Source organism: Coffea arabica, chromosome 2c (genome assembly GCF_036785885.1).
Source record: "Coffea arabica cultivar ET-39 chromosome 2c, Coffea Arabica ET-39 HiFi, whole genome shotgun sequence".
NCBI lineage: Eukaryota > Viridiplantae > Streptophyta > Magnoliopsida > Gentianales > Rubiaceae > Coffea > Coffea arabica.
The window spans coordinates 8008465-8030403 of record NC_092312.1 but is presented as its reverse complement, the minus strand read 5'-3'; the positions used below and the strand labels follow the sequence as shown (position 1 = coordinate 8030403).

Here is a 21939-nt window from a genome sequence, read left to right as displayed (position 1 = left end):
ACTCCTCAGTTATTTATTAATCGATTCTGATTGCTGACCAAGTCTAGCATTTCATGGGATTTTATTTTACTCGGTCCTCCGTAGGATTTGCATTGCATTTTTCATCATTTTTCATGAAAAAATTACTGTAGCGATTTGATGTATGTGAGGAAAAAAGATAATAAGAAAATGTGTTTACGAAAACGCCGTAATTTTTCGAAGGGAAACAGCAATCCAAACAAGGCCAACCGCGAACCAAAGTTCCAACGCGGATGGATCCGTCATGATTAACTTGATACCATCAGCATGAAAGAAATTTCACATGCCAAAACATAAAGAGCAGGAACTCTTGTTCGATTTATTTAATGGTATCTTGATTTACTTTTTGTTCCAGGCAAAATCTGAAGGATCATATGTTTGGGTAGCTGAAATTAGAATAAAACCCCCAACCACGTTCCGACATGGGATTTTGTCATTATCCCGAAACATAAAGAAATCAGGACGAACCTGCCTGAACAATTAACATGAGCAGGCTGGCCACATTTGATTAACAAACAAAACTATTGTTGATATGAACATAATTTTTGTTTTAAAACCAGTTTAGTTGACAAATCACAAAACCAAAAGTATATGTTGTTGTTATACGTAGTTCACTTGTTGCAAAGTAAGCCTGCAATCGTGTCACAATAAATTCTGTCAAACCAACAATTTAATAATACACACAAGAAAGGTCCTACCAGCCCCATCTTCTTTCCACCTCTCTTCCCTCTCCTATTCCTGCTGATCTTCATAAATACCAACGCCCCCCTCTTCATTGAGAACACACGTCATTCACAAGTTTACATATCCCAACACCTCCCTAAAAGAAAGTCAAGAAAAGTTAGATTTCAGATCACAACCCCATTTAGGAAAACAGGCAGGAAAATGAAGCTGATCCCTTCAATCTTCAAGAACAAAGAAACAGCAAAGAACCATCATTCCTTGATGCAGAAATGGCCCTCTTGCAACCAGCCCAAGACACTCTCTTTTCGAGCCGGGGATGACGTGTTCAAGACGGTTAACTCTGTCTACTTCGACCCTTTGGATATCGGGATATCTGAAACACAAGATTCTTGGTTTACAAACTCATCAGAGTCGGCCAGCTTCTCAACTGAATCCGAGGAAAACTCAGGGGAAGAGTCATTGGAGATGATACTTAGGGGAGTGAGGTCAGAAAGGTTGTTTTTTGAGCCTGGAGGAAGAAGTTCTATGATCTTAGAAGAAGAGGAAGAAGCAGCAGAAGTTGAGAAAAGCAGCGAAACTTTTCCACCTCTGAAAGAGAGTGTTGTGCTAGCTATGGAATCGGAGGATCCTTATATGGATTTCAAGAAGTCTATGGAGGAAATGGTGGAGACAAATGGATTAAAAGATTGGGAATCTTTGGAAGAGTTGCTTGGATGGTATCTAAAGATGAATGGGCAGACAAATCACGGATTTATTGTGGGGGCTTTTGTTGATTTACTCATTGGACTTGCGTCTTCCAATTCTAACAAGTCTTGTTCTGACCATGATCATGATTCTTCATTTTTGTCTGCTTCTTCTTCTTTCTCTTCTCCTACTTCTTCTCCTCTATGTCCCGTTGGTCGAAAGGAGAAGGAGGAGATTGATAATGATGATGCAGGAGACCGGATAGTGGAAGAACTGTATTAGTCTTAGCGTTCATTTTGTATATTATTTAATTTTGTATATTAGTAGGATGCTCAAGAAATGAACAATGTACACCACATGTCAATTTTGATCTCTCTCTTTCACATAAGTCAGGGAACGTATTCACTCACAGTTGCGTAGGATGTAGGACAAATGCAGTTCTTTGATGATCTACCGCCAACCACTTCCAACAGAAAAAGTATCTCAAAAGAGACAAAAAAAAAAAAAAAAAAAACCAGGCTTGTAGATAAAAAAATGTTCAGTTGTTTAAATGCTTCTTGTTTGCTTTTCTTTTGTTGATTTAGGGAGTTTTCTTCGGTTTGAGGACACATCTTGGTGAGCAAGAACTGGGGTCTTTGCCATTTGATGACCAAGGCGATGAACATCACTTTAATTAGCAACAGACTATTTATGATAGCATGCAATGGATGTACGTGTTGTCTCTCCATTGTCTTGTACTAGGATGGTTTTGATAATACTACCATCAGCTAGCATCTCCTGAGGTGATAAATGGTAAGAGCCCCAAGCACAGCAGAGTCATCAGAAGTCATGGAAACCAGAAGAGGAAAGAGATAGAGAAAAGTTAGAGGGAAAGAAGTGGGGGAGGGGGAGTGGGTAGGGGGTTCTGGTCCTTACTGTTGGAAGAAGCATGGGAGGAGGATAATGCGGGACAAGGGCCAGCCTGGAAGAATTGAAAACCTGGAATAGGACCAATGATCATGGTTGATGGCATTCAGGCTCAATCCAGAATACACCATTGATCATTTCATCTATATTTTTAGCCCCACCAATGATTGTGATCTTGCAAAATACCTCTTCTTCTTTTGTTTCCTTGTACTACTACTTCTCCGCTTGAATATAAATGCTTCCATCTACATCTTCTTCGATTTGATCAACCTAGGTAATCTGAAGTTCGATTGGAAAAGGTAAAATCATGCAATTTGAAAGAAATTAGGGTGTAAAAGACACTTCTCAGGTATCTCAAGCAGCAATGGCAAAAAGGAAAATAAACAAACAAACCAAAAGAACAAAAGAGAAATATTAAAAAAAAAAAAAAGGCAAAACAATGGGTAAGAAAGATACTTGCTCAGGTTGCGAAACTGATTAGTTCTGGTGTTAAATTTTCTTACGACTAATAGCTAGATTGACTAGTGGTTATAGTCGTCAGAAGACTTTTAAACAACATCAAATTATTATTGTCTCTGTTGGGAACAGCACATCAAGGACCAAAATTACCAGTACTGGTTAGACACCACGCATCAATATTTTAGCTGGATGACAATGACAATCAAATAATTACTCGATGATTGAAATTTTTCGTGCACAGCTTCAGTTCTCATCCATTTCATTTCACCAACGAGTCTTCCTTCCCTTTCATCCATGCATGTGAGAAGATGAATCACATGGGCTTGAAGATGCAACAGATTGATATGCGACATGTGTTAATGTCTGCAGTAAAGCTGTGAGCTGCTTCATCTGCCTTTGCTGCCCGCGAGGACATCTGAGCATCGCATAGACATTAGTCTTTTAACAAATTGCTATATGAAGTTAAAAACAGCAGGACACATCCTTCAGTCGGAACTGCTTGAAGGTTTGTACACTTCACATGGAGCAAGGACATTAGGTAACATCAGTCTGAACAGGGTGCAAGAAGCAGAACACCATCCGCATTTCGAAAAGGGTCAGTGGCCACCATGGATGGACTTCATCAATTCTCTGTCACATCAACTTTCCCCACATTCCAAAATTTTGCAGATGGAACCCGGACCACCGTAAAATCTCCAAAGCCCTGTTCACCTGTTTAAAGTTATTGGTGGACAAAGACACCATTTCAAATTGGTAGCGAATCTAGCACAAATGTTCAATGAAAATGCGGCTGCAGCTGGATTGAAAATTATTTGACATAACAATTCCTCCTCAAGTTAATTTAACCAGTAGAGTTTGATTATAGCCTTCATTATTCAGATACCATGAGAACCCAGATCATGTATCAGTGGAATTGATCTCTTTAGAATGATTTGACAAGCTGCAACTTCCCCTTAGAGATTTCTTTAGAATTAATCTCAATTCTATGTTTGTCGAAACTTGTTTCTTGCCATGTAGTGTAACTATGTATTTACATAACCAGGGATCTTTTCATCTACAATCCAATTATATTTCTCAACAAGGACAGGAACCCCAAACACCGTATATTGACGCTCTCTGCAGTTAGAAGCAACCATGATATGTATAACAGAACTATCATGGTTTCGCCAATTTCCACCCTTTATCTCATGCAAGGCTTCTCCTTATTTAGTAAAGAGAAGAAAGCAGTCTTGGCAGATTGCACAACGACTGATGTCCCACAATCACTCACGGAATGATTTTTTAGTCCATTTTGACAACATAAATCTATCATCCTAACCCTATTTTATTGAAGTGGCATGAACTATTTTTATCCAACAAAAATAGGACATAATATGTCATTCTGGTATCTTAGCAAGACCTGCACGTGTCGATTATCCAAGAGTACATATTAATCTTCATCATGCATTTTTTTAAGCCGCCAAACAAATTCAACGTAGTATTCTCTGCCTTCCTTGTTAGTATTGTTTATATAAATGCAACATCAGGCACCACTCCTTGAAGCTAACAATTTAAAATCATCTTCTGCAAACTCATACAAACATTAGCGCATACAGGTCCATTCAACAAGAATTGCCAATTTGCATTACTCTAGCAAAATGCAATCTTCCAACACAAGTCCAAACAATCAAATGTAAACATCTTTAGGCAAAACTCTTTAATCAAAGTTGTAATACAACATCCAAAACTCATGGGGCTAACTGCAGACCTTACAACATTCATCTCCCAATTCCAATCAGAAGGAGCAGGCAGACGTAGCTCAATCTGAATCCTCATAGAGCTCCCCTTCATCAGATGGCTCATCAAAAGATCGCATGTCAAGCTGGTAGCGAAGGATTCCACCAATGCCACCAAATCCTCGGCAGAACTGAGATCCCTCTTGAGATTTGTTTGTCACAAACTCGAGCACGCAACCAAACTTCTTGTATTCGTTAGCAAACCACTCCAGCAATGGCATCTTTTCCTGAACCTCCAATTCACCGGACGTGGTTGCGTCCCTGAAGTTGCTCTGGTCCGCCTCTTGGTCCTTGTTCAAATGTTTTATGACAATCTCGTTAGTCGCACTGTTTTTAACAGTGTAGCGATTGATATCCAGATTTTCCCACACGATAAGTGTTTCCACAGCTCCCATTTCCAAAGCTTTTAGCGTGTCATCCACACCAAACACATATTTTCCAGTATCCTGACTGATTTCCTCAAAAAATTTCCCTATCAAGCGCTTTTCTTGTATGAATTTCACATTTGCCAAAATTTCAGCAGATAGTTCAATGGCCTGATTGAAACCATTTTCCCCACCATATGATACATCTACCACATTAAGTATCTTTGCTTGGAGGCGTGGATCAAACATATCTGATTGGCTTAGCTCTGTTTTGAAATCAGCTGATCCAGCAAGTATTAACCCAGACACATTTGGCTGACTAGTGGCAGGATTAATAAAGAACTGTGTTGCAAGCTCTGCAGTCTTCCTTACATAATTGTGGCGCTTCTCCATTCGAAGACGTGCAAAACGAAGAGCTGATTGCCCACCTCTTCCATGCTTTTTTGGAAGGTCAACTGTGAACTTGTGAAGTACTTCTCTGGTGTTGCCACTCAAGGTTCCGAACAGGGTTCCATTTCCATCCATGACAATAAATCCAAATTTCTCATCAGATTCTAAGAGTTCACTTAGAGGCTCTGTGTGAAACTTATTGTCGCAAAGGTACAAAGAAGCATTTATGGGCTTAAAAGGCTCAAAGGCAAATGTAACCTTCTTTTCCTTGCCATCTTCGGTCACTACAGTTCCAGTATACAGCACTAACCCATTAGGGGGGACTTTGTTGTAAAGTTTTAGCTTCTGCTGAGCAGAAGTGATTGCAGCTAATACAGACTGACGATTCACCCTGCTCTTAATATTTGAAGCTGTTCCATATTCTTCTGCCAGCATCTTATTGACCCTAGATATTTGATCACCAGGGGGAATGATTAGGGAGATCATGCTGGTTCCATTTCCTCTAGCGGATTCTAGGGCCTTGATTAATTTTTTAACTTTCCATATTTCTATATTCTTATCATTTTCTGCACCATCAGCCATTGCAAAAACAGCACCAGAGAAACCTGACAATATAGCATTTCCGTGGAGTACAAAAATCAAAATTTACAAGTCATGAGTAGACAAATCCCTTGCTCATAATACTAGACAATAAGAAAGGCATACACAAGAAACAGAAGAAAAGACCAGAAATGATATGGCCACATGATTGCAGAATTCTGTCATGAGTATCTCCACTAAGGGTGCTTAATTATACATTCCTCAAGTGAAACGCAATTTCAGTGACATTCTCCAAGGTGTCAGATTAACATGCACTATTGCTTACAATAATATGCTTTCATAGGTAAAGCAACTCGAAAAGATGAACAACAAGATCGACATCAGCCACAGAAAAGGCACAAAGAAGAAAAAGGAGGCATTTTCTAACATTTTCTATTCAATCAATAGCCCAGAATGATTGTACATAAGTGGGAAGGTGCCCAAGGAGCTCAACTTCACAGAAAATAGGTTCCATAATCATCCTCCCTTAAGTTTAGGGAATCAGATGGATACAAGTAAACATTGTCACTAAGAAATAACCACAGGCAAAAAATGAACATAAAATCCACAAACTCCATTAAGCATCCAATGTCTTAACAAGTCAGTGTGCATCAATGCTATAGAGAGCTGTTTTGATCGCATTATTGAAAAAATTGTGAAAAATTAGCATAAAATAGCACAGAGTAGGTAAATTTCGTTCCTTTTTTTTCCCCGCTTTTATCCCCCCTCCTTGGGCACAAAAAGGAGCTCTATCCATAAAAATCCAGCTGCATGCGAGTATGAACAAACTTCAGAAGCATCTTAATTCCTAGGTATCATAACAAGTTGATATGAACAAATTTCGAGTCCAAAAGAACTCTGTGAGAAGAAAAGAGTTGGAGCTTTTGAAACTAAAAGCAGCTTCACTAACAGCTCTTGGACGCCACCCAATTACCATTCAGGACTAGTTCTCCATACTTGATTTGTTTTGGAAAGTTTGCATTTTGCTTAGACATATCTTTCAATTTCTTTGCCCATTCAAGCCAGATTACGCATACATGCTGAGAACAGATTCACCCAACATGAGCATGGGATGTCCCCATGCTTTCAAAAATTAGTTGTATCGTCGAAACTGCTTGCAAATCAACAAAGTATCATCCCCGTAAATTCTTGTAAATAACCGCGTCTCATAATAACTTCAGTCATAACAAGAAATCTTGAGCTAGTGCCGCAATAAACAGCCCTGAATTTCTCACCATCATAAAACAAAAATTTTCATATTAATAAACCAAAACTGGAGAATCTATAACTCTTGATAAAACAAAGGTACTAGATTACTCAACTACAAGTAATCAATGGGGGAAAAAGGACTAGGACAACCCATATAGAAGCTTACCTGCTAATTGCAGATTCAGAATTCAAAAAAACAAATTTCCAATCATAAAACACTAAAATCAACAAAACCCACATCAGAAATACAAACGAAACCGTAAATGAATATATTAACAAACAAAGTACTTGAAAAAGAACAGACAGCACCGGTTCTTAGTAGTAAAAACCAGGAAGCTAAAAGAAAAGAAACGAAAAGACGACAAGAAGTTGAAATCAGAGATATAAACAGATAGATCAAGAGAGAGAGAGAGTGGGTTACCTTGAAGGAAGAAATCTTTGGAACCAGAAGATTGAGGTGCAGCGGGCGGCGGAGGCTGTGCAGTTTTCCTTCTTGACCCGAGTTCCCTGTCCACTCCTCCCCACTTGCCACCGCGATGCAGCACTGCGACACAGTCAGCACTTACGAGAGTTACTACTACCGCTCTATTAGACGCTACTATTGCAACCAATTTCAGCATATTCATAAGGGATAATTGCAGAAACCTCCCCTGAGGTTTCTGATATTTTCACTAACCTCCCCAATATTTTGAAAAATTACACTGACCTCCCATAAGGTTACTAATTCTTTGCAAATTCAGTCCAAACGATTAAAATATTGTTTTAAGAAGTGAAATTAGAATTTTTTACCAAATTTGTCCTTTGTATTACATGTCCAATGAATGACAAATACTACAAATTAATTAACAATTAATGAACTTTAAGAAGTATAGTTTATAGGCAAATATGCATTACCTAAAACTTTAAGAAGTATAGTTTATAAGCAAATATGCATTACCTATTTAAAGTATTGGCTCTTTATGAGTATTTTACTTTCAAACATTTAATTTAATACAAATATTTACACTTAAATACATATTTGTATTTACTTTCAAATATTTAATTTTTGTTAAATACAAAAACTACCAATCTCTCTTCCGTAAAAATATTAATATAACACTTTTTCAATTTTAGTTACAAACATTTATGTATTTAACATAAATTAAATAATTCAGAATAAAATACCCATAAAGAGCTAATACTTTACTCATGTAATGGATGAAAGTCATAAAAAATTAATATTTTATGGGCCATTTTTTTTAAAAAAATTTAATTTATATTAAATAAATAACCTATCGATTTTCTTTTTGCAAGAATATTACTGTAACACTTTTTGAATTTTACTAACAAACATTGATATATTTATCATAAATTAAATATTAAAAGTAAAATATTCGTAAAAAGCCGGTACTTTAAATGAGTAATGCGTGTTTACCTATAAAGAGGCGGTAACTATTTAAAGTACCGGTTCTTTAAGGGTATTTTATTTTCAAACATTTAATTTAATACAAATATTTATGCTCAAATGCAAATTTGTATTTATTTTCAAATATTTAATTTTTGTTAAATACAAAACCTACCAATCTCTCTTCCGTAAAAATATTAATATAACATTTTTTCAATTTTAGTTACAAATATTTATGTATTTAATATAAATTAAATGATTTAGAATAAAATGCACATAAAGAGCGAATACTTTATTCGTGTAATGGATGAAAGCCATAAAAATTAATACTTTATGGGCCATTTATTTTTTTTTTAAATATTTAATTTATATTAAATAAATAACCTATCGATTTCCTTTTTGCAAGAATATTACTATAACAATTTTTGTATTTTACTTACAAACATTGATATATTTATCATAAATTAAATATTTGAAAGTAAAATACTCGTAAAGAATTGGTACTTTAAATGAGTAATGCGTGTTTGTCCATAAATTATACTCCTTAAAATTTATTAATTGTTAATTGATTTATAATACTTTGTTATTCATTGGATATATACCACAAAGGGCAAATCTGGTACAAAATTCTAATTTTGCTCCCTAAAATAATATTTTAATCGTTTGGACTAAATTTGTAAAGATTAGTAACCTCAAGGGAGGTCAATGTAATTTTTCAAATCACATGTGAGGTCAATGCAAATGTTAGAAACCTTAGGGGAGGTTTCTGCAATTATCCCTATTCATAAAGTGCCAGCTAATGAAGACACCCCGCACTAAAAATAGGGACTAGACACCACTCCGTTACATTGGAGAGAACTTTTCTCCATTAAATTTAAATAAAATTAATTTAACATTATTTTAAAAATCAAAACCGTTCATAATATATTTCATTATTTATATTAATTATACATAAAATTTCGTAAGAAATTGATTGAGTTTTTCCATCTGATTAATCATTGCAAATTATTTATAATTTTAACTCATTGCAAATTATTTGTTTTGTATATGTTTGGATAGTAGATTATTTGAGAAAATTTTATTAAAAAAAATACTGTAATACTTTTTTGATATGATGTATGTGAAATAAAAAGATGATTGAAAAATATGTTGATGATACAAGCAAGTCAATGTGTGTAAATAAAGTGTAAATAATATGTAATCCATACAAAAAAAGGATTATTTTTTAGTATTTTGATCTAGAGATCAAAAGAAAACTAGTGACATAGTTACATGATTTTATGACATAACATAAAATTAAATATAAATAAATAGAGAGACAAATGGAGAGAAATCTAATGAAAAGGATCATAACCCTAAAATAGGGTATTCTAATTCCCAAAAAAGAGAGAGAAAGAGAGAGAGTCTCCTTCCCTTCTCATTCTTTTTTTTTTTTTCAATTCAAAATTTTTCTATGAGGGGAGGAGGTCTCAACTTTAACCTTAGATCAAATCCTCTTCAGCCTCTCTCCTTCCATTATCACTCGTACTACTGCTAATAGATATGTTTCCATTATTTGTTCCTTTGTCCAAATTTGTAGATATATCATATTAACAATTAAAGAAAGAGAAGCTTCTTGAGATAGACATGTTTTGATTTAGAGTTCAAGTTTCCAAAATTTGGATTAGTTTTCTAAAAGATTTTTTTACTATATAAATTAGGAATTGTTTAATTACTTAAAATTTTATATGGTTTAAAAAAGTCAAGGAAATCTTCATCTAGCGGTTAAGGTTGAGATTCGAGAATTTATAGATTATTTTAAGTTCAATTTCCCCTTCTTCCTCCCTGTTTTTTTAAAATCTCCAAAATCTCAACCCTACCACGTTGGAAATTTTAAAAAAATAGTTACCTTTTGGATTTTTGTTTTCCTTTTTCAAGTGTCTTTAGACATAGAGATAAATTTTTAGGTATTTGCATTTGGAGTTTTTTACCATTGTGCATTCATTCTCTTGCATTGCTTATTAAAGTGAAATAATTTTATTCATTAAAAAAATTTAACACAATTTATCTTTATTCTTACAAAAAAAAAATAACACTTAAAGGGCTTCCTTAATGAGTACCCTTATCAGCCAAATCCCAACAAAAAAAGTAAGTAATTACATTTAGAAGGCTAATTGATACAAGGAATTAAAATTAAGTACAAAACGTCAAATTTTGGCAAGACAATCTTTGCTCCAAATTGTTAGCATCTACGCTCTAAATTGCTCTATGCCATTTCTGTACTAAGACGTTTTAGCAAGACACTCATTTTCTAGTACGCCATCCATCTGTTGCATTAATCGGAGGATTGCTGCCATGGGGCATCTGCCTGGACTCTGGTAGGGGCCGAAAGCGAAAGAGCTAAATCAGGAATTCCATTTAGGGTCTGTTTGGTTGGAAGTAAAATATTTTTCGTGGAAGTAATTTTCCATGAAAATCATTTCCCTTTCATCATTTTCAGGTGTTTGGTTAGCTTATTGAAAATATTTTCTTACTTCATTTTTCTGGTGTTTATTTAACTTTTGAAATATTTTCACTTTTATCTCTATCTTTACTTTCTACACATTATAACTACATACTTCTTCCCATGCAAAATAAAAAAATTTATCTCATTGTTTAATTTTAAAAAATCTTGGAGAAATGTATATATGAATAAAAAATATCTCCTTAAGCAATAAACAAATTACTGGCCATTTAGTGTCAAATATCAATCACATGCAATGCTTATTGTAACATATATCTTGCACTCTCACTGCTGAAAGTTTCTCTAGAAAAGAATGTCCCTATTATACATAATTAATTACTAGCATAGGATGGGTAGGATGAGATTTTTTTTTTTATTTTGAATATACTAGGGGGAGGGTTGGGTGGTACGGGGGAGGGAGTGTAAGGAAGAGGTTTTGGGTTCGAGTCCTCCTATTTACACTAAAAAAAAAAAAGAACATGCTACAAGATGTTTTCAGTAAGTTTGGAACATACTACAGGCGGGATGCATGCATTTCGGAAAACAACTTCAGTAAGTTTGGAAGGGAAGTTGTTTTCCATAAGATGAGTGAAAATATTTACATAGGAAAATATTTTCAGTAACTTTTGTGCAACCAAACACGGGAAATAAGGAAAATATTTTCTTGGAAAACATTTTCACCCGAAACAAACGGACCCTTAATCTTTGTCATTTCGTTTTTCTGAGTCCGATGCAGAATCTAAACTTTACAAGAGAAGGAATTGACAGGAAGTAAAAGAAGAAGGCTTTAGAGGTTGTAATTAGCCATGGGCTTCCTGCCGATCCATTAGTTGCCAGTGTAAAAGTAACCCAGTCCATTTCTAAGCAGCCCGAATGCATGTTAATCCTTGCTAGCCCATGATCGTGGGAGAACGCATGTGAAGCTGTGTGTTCGGATGAGAAATCAGAAAGTAGAGGAACCGCATATTTTTTCTACGTTGAACAGAAATGGCTTCGGCCTCTGGGATTGTTTAGTAGCGGAAATTTGGGGTTTGTTATAGCCAGGTTTACAAATGGTATGGGAGTTTGGCAGTCGTAGATGAAGTTGGATATCTTACTGTTTAATTTGGATTGGGCCTCCATTTAACCGGGGAAAAAAAAAGAGAGAGGAAGAAACCACAATTTTTTTAAAAATTCCAGACCGGGTAATCCCTTGCGATCTTGATTAATTTGCTGAAGAAACCATGCAATCTCAGTCTTTTACAACCACAAATGCTTAGGCTCGAAAGAGTAAAAAGAAATGGCATCCTAATTTTATACTACTTGCTTTTCGCAGAAACGGACAACAATGAAGATTGGTAACCGTGGATGAGAAGATTATGGTAGTTTCAATCATTAGCGGATGAAAATTATCAAAATTGAATCACATGTCTTGGTCTTGGGGGTCCAATACGGGAAAAGTGAACTAAAATTTGCATATGTGTTATACATCCAATCATGATAGTGTATACATTGTCAATGTATATAAGATTTATTCAAATAGATTGCTTTAGCACTTGTCGAGAGGATTAGTCATAAGAAGCCTACCAAAGAAACTCTAAATCACATTTGGAATTTTAATTTTGTGTAAACGCTCAGGCTATTAACTCCTACTTGTGAATTATCGGTCGGGGTTATATTTAGAAACTATGTTACATACTAATATATGATTCTCCTTTTCCTTTTTGTGGATAATTAATTAGCTAATTATGATTATTGTTTTCATGCCTCCTCCAACCATACCAAAAAGTTCAATAATTAGGAATAGTACATAGAGTGTTTGTGGAGAGGGGTTGGTTTAGTAGGCTGAAGGAGCAAATTAAGTCGGACATCCCTTTTTTAGAAAATAACAAAAAAATTGCAAAGAAGATGAGGGTTTTGAGACAGCAGTAGCAGCAGATGACGGTGAAGAGTGATTTACCATTTTAAACCTTTAAAAATTGGTTACGTGATGACGTGTACGTGACTGATTTCAGCTAAAATTCGAACGAAAAAGTAATTAGGAACGAAAAGTGATCATTTTTTATTTGTTAGAAATTAAAATTGCCCATTTTCATCACGAGAGAGTGAATTTTTTCATCAATGATACGTGTTGGACGATTCCCTTGTGATAATCAAGAGGCGGTGGAAGAGTTTAAATTTTTTTATAGTAGAGCAGAAAATTTATCTTTTTTGGGTCCCAACAAAGCAGAATGTTTCTTCATGGATTTCAGGCACACAAAATGTACGTTTAGGAATCCTTTATTCCATCAATTATTCCAAAAATGCTTTATTCCTTTCTCTCCTACTAACTTAACTTCACAAAAACACACACAGTTCCCGATTCCTTCAAACAGACAGACAGTCCGCTCTCTCTTTTCAGGCCCCTCTCTCCTTCCCTCGGAATTGATGTTAGTTTCTCCTTTCTCCTTTTTCACCTTTTTCTCTTTTCGCGAAAGAAAGCTTTGATTGAGATATCTGCTGGACAAATTTTTTTTTTTTTTGAAGGCATATTTGTTGGACATTTGATTACGCTTGCATTATTACTCAAATTACTACCATATAATATAATAGTAGGTGTTGTATGTGAACGAATTAAAGTGTCTGCTATTGACTCTTCTTCTATTCAGATTTGCATGATACTGAAAATCTAGCAAAGACTTTTTGTTTGTTTTCGATCGTTTTTTATGAGTGCACTAAACATGTTACCGTGGAAGTTTCTTGAGGCAGCTGCGCTGCTGTCCACATTTACAAAATGTTATTCATTAATTCTAGAATTGACATCGTTGTTTGGATTGCTTGTTTTCGTCGGAAAATATTGTCGTTTTTTGTGATCATATTTTCCTATCATTTTTTTCCCTCACATATATCAAATCGCTACAGTATTTTTTCCATGAAAAATGACGGAAAATGCAATCCAAACACATTATGCCGAAAAACTGTTTCGAAATTGGCCTTGTTTGGATTGCGATTTTTCGTCGGAAAATTACGTCGTTTTTCGTGATCATATTTCCCTATTACCTTTTTCCCTTACATACATCAAATCGCTACAGTAATTTTTTCATAAAAAATCATGAAAAATGCATTCCAAACACAACCTAGAATTTCTTCAATCAAACAATTTTTCCTTGCTTTTTTTCCACTTTCAACTTTGCATTCTTTTAAAATTCAAATGGAAACTTATATCATACACTTTTCTTTTCGATTTGTGTCCACAATTGTTGTTAAAACTTTCTACAAAAGATAGCCAGTCCAACTTCTTATTATCTACTCACCTTTATCCCTGTGAAAGAAAGCTAGAGAAACAACTTTAAGTCTTTAACCAAAAATAAAGAAAAAAAAAAGAAAGAAAGAAAGAGAGACAGTTTAGCTTTGTCTCACATGCATTCCACTTTCGCGTACAAAACCAACAACTACAAGAAAGGCACAAACCCCACTTCACATCCTCTATTAAGCCCTTCAGCGCTGCTAAATATCCAAGCCACAAAACCTCTGCAAAATCCTCCATACGGACAAGTGACCAACTTCACTTCCTGACCTAATGAATCCAAACAAGCCGAACATTCTTCCTGTTATCCATCTTTAAACCTACGAAACCCTAGAGTTCTTGAAAATTGTTCAAAGAAAAGCAACTGTCAAACACAATCGAGATGAGAACTGGAGGTTACCCTCTCCAACAATCTCTAACAGCTGAAGCTACAAACATAGTGAAACAAGCAGTTAGCCTTGCTAGAAGGAGAGGCCATGCTCAAGTAACTCCTCTTCATGTAGCAAATGCCATGCTTGCTTCTTCCGCCAGCCTATTCCGCCGCGCCTGCCTCCAATCCCACACTCATCCCCTCCAATGCAAAGCCCTTGAGGTTTGTTTCAATGTAGCTCTCAATCGTCTCCCCACATCTACATCAAGCCCTTTATTAGGCCCTCACTCACACCTCCCTTCCCTCTCCAACGCCTTGGTTGCTGCGTTCAAGCGTGCACAAGCCCATCAACGACGCGGCTCCATAGAAAACCAGCAGCAGCCCATTTTAGCCCTCAAGGTAGAGATAGAACAGCTAGTAATCTCCATCCTAGATGACCCTAGTGTTAGTAGAGTCATGAGAGAAGCCGGTTTTTCGAGTACTCAAGTGAAAACCAAGGTAGAACAAGCAGTGTCCTTGGAGAATCGTACATCCCATAATAATAGTCCTGCGGTCAGTGCTCGTGAGTCTAAAGAAAGTATCAAACCATTACTTCTTAGAAATTGCATATCTTCTCCAACGTTGTCTTCGAGTCAATTTAGGCTGTCACTCAGCAGAGCTGCTGAACAAGCACGGGATGATGATGTGATGAGTATTGTTAGCTCAATGATGAATAAAAGGACCAAAAACACTGTTATCGTAGGGGAGTGTCCAGCTACAGGTGAAAGTGTAATTAAAGGAGTGATAGATAAATTCGACAAGGGAAATGTTCCTGGGGAAATGAGGTCCGTGCAATTTATCAGTGTCCCTCTTTTTACTTTGAGGAATATTTCAAGGGAAGAATTTGAGGAGAAACTTGGGGAGCTTAGATCATTAGTAAGAAGTTATTTGAGTAGAGGGGTGGTTTTGTACTTGGGTGATCTTAAGTGGGTTTCCGAGTTTTGGTCTACATATGGAGAACAAAAGGCTAGCTTTTACTCGCCAGTGGAGCACATGATAATGGAGCTTAGTAGATTGTTGTGTGGGATGGGGGATAGTGGAAAGTTGTGGATTATGGGGATTGCAACTTTTCAGACTTACATGAAATGTAAGGCTGGCCGTCCTTCTTTGGAGACTCTTTGGGATCTTCATCCTCTTACAATTCCCGTTGGAAGTTTGGCTCTCAGCCTTAACCTTGAGAGGTAAATGACCAAATGCCATATTCTTAACGTTAGTTTTTTTTCCTTGTTAATATAAGCAGCATTTATTCATCATAATGACTAACATAGCCGGATATTACGTCCTTCTTTTCATCATTAGAGGAATGTTGTACTTTATTTAGCACTATTTTCAGCAAAGCAAAGGCAGCTCTCTTTCTTGAGAAGTATTTTATTGCTAGCTAGTTAATTTTTGGTAGATGTGGTATAGTCTTTGAACCACTTTTTTTTCCCAGCGATTTGAACAATCATTTCAGAAGCAAGGCAGCGGGAGAGGGGTCCAGTTGGTTACTGAGTAAAGCAGGAGCTGAGAAGCACCTGACGTGCTGTGCAGATTGTGTGGCCAATTTCAAAAGAGAAGCTAGGAGCATAGCAAGAGGTCCTCTTGAAAGTGACACCATGAATGCCACTTACACTACTAGCTCAAGCTTGCCTTCATGGCTCCAACAGTACAAGGAAGAGAAAAGAAGAGAAACAAACAATGATCAGGTTTCATTTCTTGATCAAAATGTCATTTGTAAATTCGTTTATAACCTAGAATTATTAGGTTCTCCAACTGACATTTTCTTTTTGTTTCTTTTGTTCAACAGGAATTTGACAAGATTAGAGATCTGTGCATGAAATGGAACTCAATCTGCAAATCGGTTCACAAAAAGAGCCCTCACTTTCTCGAGAAAGCCTCAAACTTTTCTTCAGCATCTCCTTGTTCATCTGCTTCAATATCCTCAAATGACAAACCAAGCTCTAAATCGCATCATCAAAGTCTCCTCACCTGGCCATTGATTTTTGAACCTGACGGTCCAAATCAATCGCCTAAAGAACGCAAATTCTTTGTATCAGAAAGTGAGGAGGAAGCACTTGAACCCAAAATTTTGGCAATGTACAAGCCAGACATCAAACCTGACCTTTTATCTAATCCAAATTCTAGTCCTAATTCAGCTTCCTCCAGTGAAGCAAGTGGGGATATGGATTGCTTACTGCCTAAGTTAAAGGAGGATAACCCTGAGAATCTTGAGATTCTTCGCAAAGCATTGGAGAAGAAAGTTCCATGGCAGAGAGAAAATATACCAGAGATTGCTCGTACAATCCTGGAGTGCAGGTCAGGAAAGAGCAACAACAAAGGCAAGAAAAGAAATAAAACGGATAGAGAAGAAACATGGTTGTTTTTCTTAGGTGTTGATTGTGAAGGGAAAGAGAAAATTGCTAGAGAGCTTGCAAGAATTGTTTTTGGTTCTCAAGATAACTTCATTAATATAGGTCTTAGCTCGTTCTCATCGACAAGAGCTGATTCGATCGAAGAAGTTAGCAACAAAAGATCAAGGGACGAACATGGGCGGAGTTATCTCGAGAGATTTGCAGATGCAGTTCATGAAAATCCTAGTCGTGTGTTTTTCATGGAAGATGTAGATCAAGTTGATTATCATTCCCAAAAGGGTGTCAAGAAAGCTATTGAAAGCGGAACTCTTACACTTCCTGATGGAGAAATGATTCTTTTTAAGGATGCCATTGTCATTTTCAGCTGTAATAGCTTCAGCTCAGTCTCAAGAGCTTCTTCTCCTCGCATGGGTTCAGAAAGAAACAGTAATTGTGAACAGAAAGAAGAACAAATTGGAGATAACTCGGAGGAAAAAAGACCTTGTGCCTCTTTAGATTTGAATATTGCTACCGAAGACCATGCAAATGAGCACCCGTTTGCTGACATTGGGATTTTGGATTTGGTGGACAAGCAAGTTATGTTCAAAGTTCAAGTGGTGTGAAAAGAATTAAGGAGCTAGCTGACTCATCTTGAAAAATTCGACGTTAGGCTTTTCCTGAAGTTTTCTCCCCTCTCTTTTCTTTTTAAATTTTTCATTTACTTTCAATATTGGGGTGAGGGTCAAATATTGTTAGCCATAAATCAAAAGTTTTACATTTGTGCTGAAGCTTGGGTTTGGACATGTAGAAGTCAATGTATATTAGTAACTTCTATTCCATCTTTTAACTTGTTTAGTGCTACTATATAAGATTGGCTTGTTCTACTCGGTCAAGTTCTTTTTGTTTAAGCAACTTGTTCAAGTTCTTACTTTTTCATGCTTTTCCAATTTGTCGGTGTTGTTACCATCTTTATTTATATAGGTATAATTTTTTTTTCTTTTTATCTTGACTATCGATAGATTCTCTGATTGAATTGATACTTGTGAATCCCATCAAAGTTTTTAAAAATACAATCTAGTTGAAGATGAATATTACGATTTCTAGTATTTGTCATGTGCGAGTGTCAGCATTTATCAAATGATGTCCACTATCAAAAGTAAAATGAGAAAAATATCACACATAAAGCCAGCCAATGTATCTAGTTTTTGATCAAAAAAATGTTCACCAACACACATCTAAGGTGGTTTATGTACCTGTATATATGCACCGATTGGTGGATGCATGTTACGGAACAAGGTTGCATCTATTTGGCAAGAAATTGGGGAATAAATAATTAGGAAGACATAAATTCCTTAAATGGTAATTGGATTGATTATATTTCTACATGTTTTGGGTGATTCTGAGAAGCCAGAAACATTTAGCGGCATCGAAGATGTGCGATTACATCAATTAAGATAGTACGAAGAAGTACCATGGAATAAGAATAGCAGACATTATTAAAACATGAATTATTATCCATATATTGAGTATGTATGTACTTAGAGGCGTTAAAGATACACTACCCACGTATCTATAGTATCAAAAGTATTGTCTTACACTAAGTTGTGCAGTCTACATATAAGCATTTATTCTATTGGCAATGTAATATATATATATATATATATATATATATATATATATATATATATTTCTTCTTTTTTAGCAGTAGTTCATCTGTACCCCGAATATTGTAAAGTAATGATCTCAAAGAAGTCATGATTCAGCTTAATGTGCATAAGGCCAATGTATACAAAATTAAGAATATCATACGTACATTTGAGAAACACAAGTGATCATTCATCGACAATATTCACAATGCTGTACGTTTTCTTAATATGGCCGATGTTGCATGTTTTCACATGCTGTACGTTTTCAGGTACATGCTGAAGAGGGACGCGATAACCATATCAGGGCAGGAATGCTCAAAGAATATATGTGTATATATATGTGTGTGTGTGTTTTTGTTGGGGGGAGGGGGGAGTTTTTGAAGTCTGGTGCATTTTCTGCGGTGGATGGGGACCGGGGAGCGGTGCTGAGCTTTGTCACAAGGGAACTTGGTCCTCAACTTGAATATACTTACAATGGTTAACAGGTTATATAATTTGCTATCGTTATCGTTTTCTTTCTGTTGCCTCTGCATTTTTGTTCACGTACGTGAAGTTAAAGATTCTTACTGCTCCAGATTCATCTGAAACAGTTGATATTTAAATTTGTCAAACCGCAAACGTGAAATTTTTGGCGAGTAAAAGCCTTTCTTCTCAAGAAGATGGCAGTTGGCCTACACGATTGCCCAAACTGTTCATATTGCTTACACAAAAAGATATTAGACGCCAAGTGCCAATCGAAACGCAACTAGCTCCAACTCAAGGGGACTGTTGGGCACGGTTGTTGAGATGATAAGGCTGAGCATGCATATACTGTAGGATAAGGACTTCCTTCTTCCTTTTTTTTTTTGGCCTGCGCGCAGTTCACATCCCTCTTGACTTGAAGGGGCTCCTGCAATGAAGGAGTGGTTTTTAGTTTACGTATTAACCTCTTGGTTTAGATATCATTTTCATGTCTAACAAGTGATAAACTTTAACATCCTGATGACCATATATTTTGGTTTTTTGTCACAATTTTAACGTTCTCGGGTCTATTACAAAATTCAGTTTTTGACTTGTTAATATTCAGCACAGGAGAATATTACGCATATCATAAGCACTTTCATCGATTTTCTCGACATTTCGTTCTTATCAATGTTGAGAATAGTACATTAGTATCCATATTTTTCGTGACTTGGATTGGTTAAAAGAAAAAGAAGAAGAAGAAGAAAAAAATGCACAAACTTAACAAACGCAGACCCAAAAGGGATAACGAATCCTTTATAAAGTTATCCATTGCAAAAATCTAGCTAGTCATGCATGTAGTTCCTTTACGAATGCACTCTTTCGTGTATGCTAATTTTGAGCAAGACCCATTTTGCATATTTATGCTTTCACATTCTTGTTATAAGCACCATATTTCTTACAGGCTCACCAGTCATGTTGTGAGCAAATTCCTATGCGTAGGTTGGTCGACTAGATCAAAAGACACAAAAACACATTCCGCGTAAAGAAAGAAAATTTCACACATGTCACGTACTTGCTTTGAGCTTAAGGGTCTGTTTGTTTCAATGTAGAATATTTTCCCTAAGAAAACATTTTCAATGAAAATTCTTTCTTGGAAAATATCTAATTTTCCCTTCATTTTCTGGTGTTTGGTGCAATTTTAAGAAAATGTTCTAAAAAAATTAAAATCCTCCAACGATAATATCGTTCCCGGATTTCTCTTTTGCTAATTGCTATTACTAATTATCATTATCTCTGCCTACCTCATCAGCCACCACAAACAATCCCCAATCCAAATCCTTTCAAGTCTCAAAAAATAAATCAAAGACCAGAACCAGGAATTCACAATCTCCCCAAGCCAATTGAGTGTCATTGTAATAAAAAGTTTAAATTATATGCCTACAGCTGATTGAACCATTATAAGAAATAAGCAATTGAAATTTGATGTTTATTGTAGTAACTCTTCTTCTAAAAATGTTCCTCCTGCCTCCATTGGCTTCACATTTTTTCCTTTCTTCAAAACTTCTCAATGCAAGCCCAATCTAGATCTAGAGTTGTATAATCCATAAATGTGTTTGTGTAGCGCAAGATTACGGGAATAGTAGAGAGGAACATGAGAAAGACGAAAGCTCGAAGAGGTGCAAAGTTGTGGGATTTGCAGAAGCAAGTGCAGGAACATAGCTCTTGATTTGATCTCTGTGGTATAGTCCTTGATGGCTTTGTACAATAGCCAAGTGCCGAGGAAACTGATAAGTCGCGATAGTTGTCGGAAATTAACTTCCGTATCTTAATTCCGGAAGTCATTTTACACCAAGTTATGTAAAAGATTTTCTACCAGAAAAAATTTTCCTGACCTCTTTTGCAACCAAACACCAGAAATTGAAGAAAATATTTTCTGGAAAAGATTTTCTGTCCAAACAAACAGACCCTAAATAAGTAAAATTTATCACCATAAATCAAGTATTTCATCCGTCTCATTTTAATAGTTTTTTTTTTCAAATAGTCTAAGAAAAATTAATTGACTTTATTGGAAAAGTAAATCTAACCTATAGTTTTTTTAGAATACCCTTACGTTAATATTAATAGTATGACTGGGCACTGTACCTTTACATTAATTAATTACAGCAACGATTTTGATGAAAAGTTGTACTATATATTGAGGGTATGAATTAAAGCAATTACTAAATTAAGATAGGTTATATTCACTTATAACAAAATATATTAAATAAGGGAATTTTAAACAAGTTAAAAGTTAATCCTATTTTTTTTTTCAACAAACGTTGACAAAAGCTAACAATATTGTTTAATTGAAAAGTAGACTACAATCTTGAATAAAATGAAAAAAGAAAACAAGATTATTAAAGTGAGATGACGGGAGTAATATCCAAAAATCATGAAGCCAATCATTGGCTACCACGGACAACTTTTTCTGAATTGTAAACTAATTTTATGGGACTAATGTATGTAGGATCAACAAAAACATGTGTTGTCTAGGTTCGGTTCTGGTGCAAAGGGGAAAAAATTTGTTGTATTATACAGTACTACAAATTAATAGGTGGTCCTTGTTATTAAAAGCATGCAGTAGTTCCGTATTTAATAAAATCATCTTGCACATATTCCGCTTGAAAGGTTCAATGGGAGGATCAAAGCCTAAAACACATATAAAAAGAGAGAAAAAAAAAAAAAAAAGGAAAGAAGAGATCGATGCATAAAGAAGAGGACGAATCTAATCTTTAAACGTCCAAGAACTTCGTACTTTAGTATCAATAAAAGGGGAACATTTGCCGAAAAGACATGGAGATTAGAACCGCTTGTTGAATTAGGGAATATGTTACTACTAAATTACTTGAGGACGAAGGCCGGTTTCATTGA

General features: G+C 35.7%; 3 protein-coding genes across 4 annotated transcripts; 2 read left to right on the top strand and 1 right to left on the bottom strand.

The window, feature by feature from the left end:
- The first annotated feature begins 625 nt into the window (after positions 1-625).
- On the top strand, positions 626-1756 carry LOC113725639 (transcription repressor OFP13-like). Its single transcript, XM_027248924.2, has one exon. It carries the CDS (start codon positions 904-906, stop codon positions 1666-1668), a length of 765 nt encoding a protein of 254 aa, XP_027104725.2. The 5' UTR covers positions 626-903; the 3' UTR covers positions 1669-1756.
- Positions 1757-4351: 2595 nt separating this feature from the next.
- LOC113725638 (eukaryotic peptide chain release factor subunit 1-3-like) lies at positions 4352-7661 on the bottom strand. 2 transcript variants are annotated; one of them, XM_072074078.1, is made up of 2 exons: positions 7491-7661; positions 4352-7082 (listed from the first exon to the last, which is right to left on the bottom strand). In XM_072074078.1, exon 2 carries the CDS (start codon positions 5861-5863, stop codon positions 4550-4552), a length of 1314 nt encoding a protein of 437 aa, XP_071930179.1. In that variant the 5' UTR covers positions 5864-7082; positions 7491-7661; the 3' UTR covers positions 4352-4549. The 2 variants fall into 2 exon arrangements, with proteins under 2 accessions (XP_071930179.1, XP_027104724.1); XM_027248923.2 differs by having other exon boundaries at positions 4352-5886.
- A 6749-nt stretch (positions 7662-14410) lies between these two features.
- On the top strand, positions 14411-17832 carry LOC113725637 (protein SMAX1-LIKE 3). Its single transcript, XM_027248922.2, has 3 exons — positions 14411-15790; positions 16042-16294; positions 16396-17832. Exons 1-3 carry the CDS (start codon positions 14583-14585, stop codon positions 17560-17562), a joined length of 2628 nt encoding a protein of 875 aa, XP_027104723.1. The 5' UTR covers positions 14411-14582; the 3' UTR covers positions 17563-17832.
- The last annotated feature ends 4107 nt before the right edge of the window (positions 17833-21939 follow it).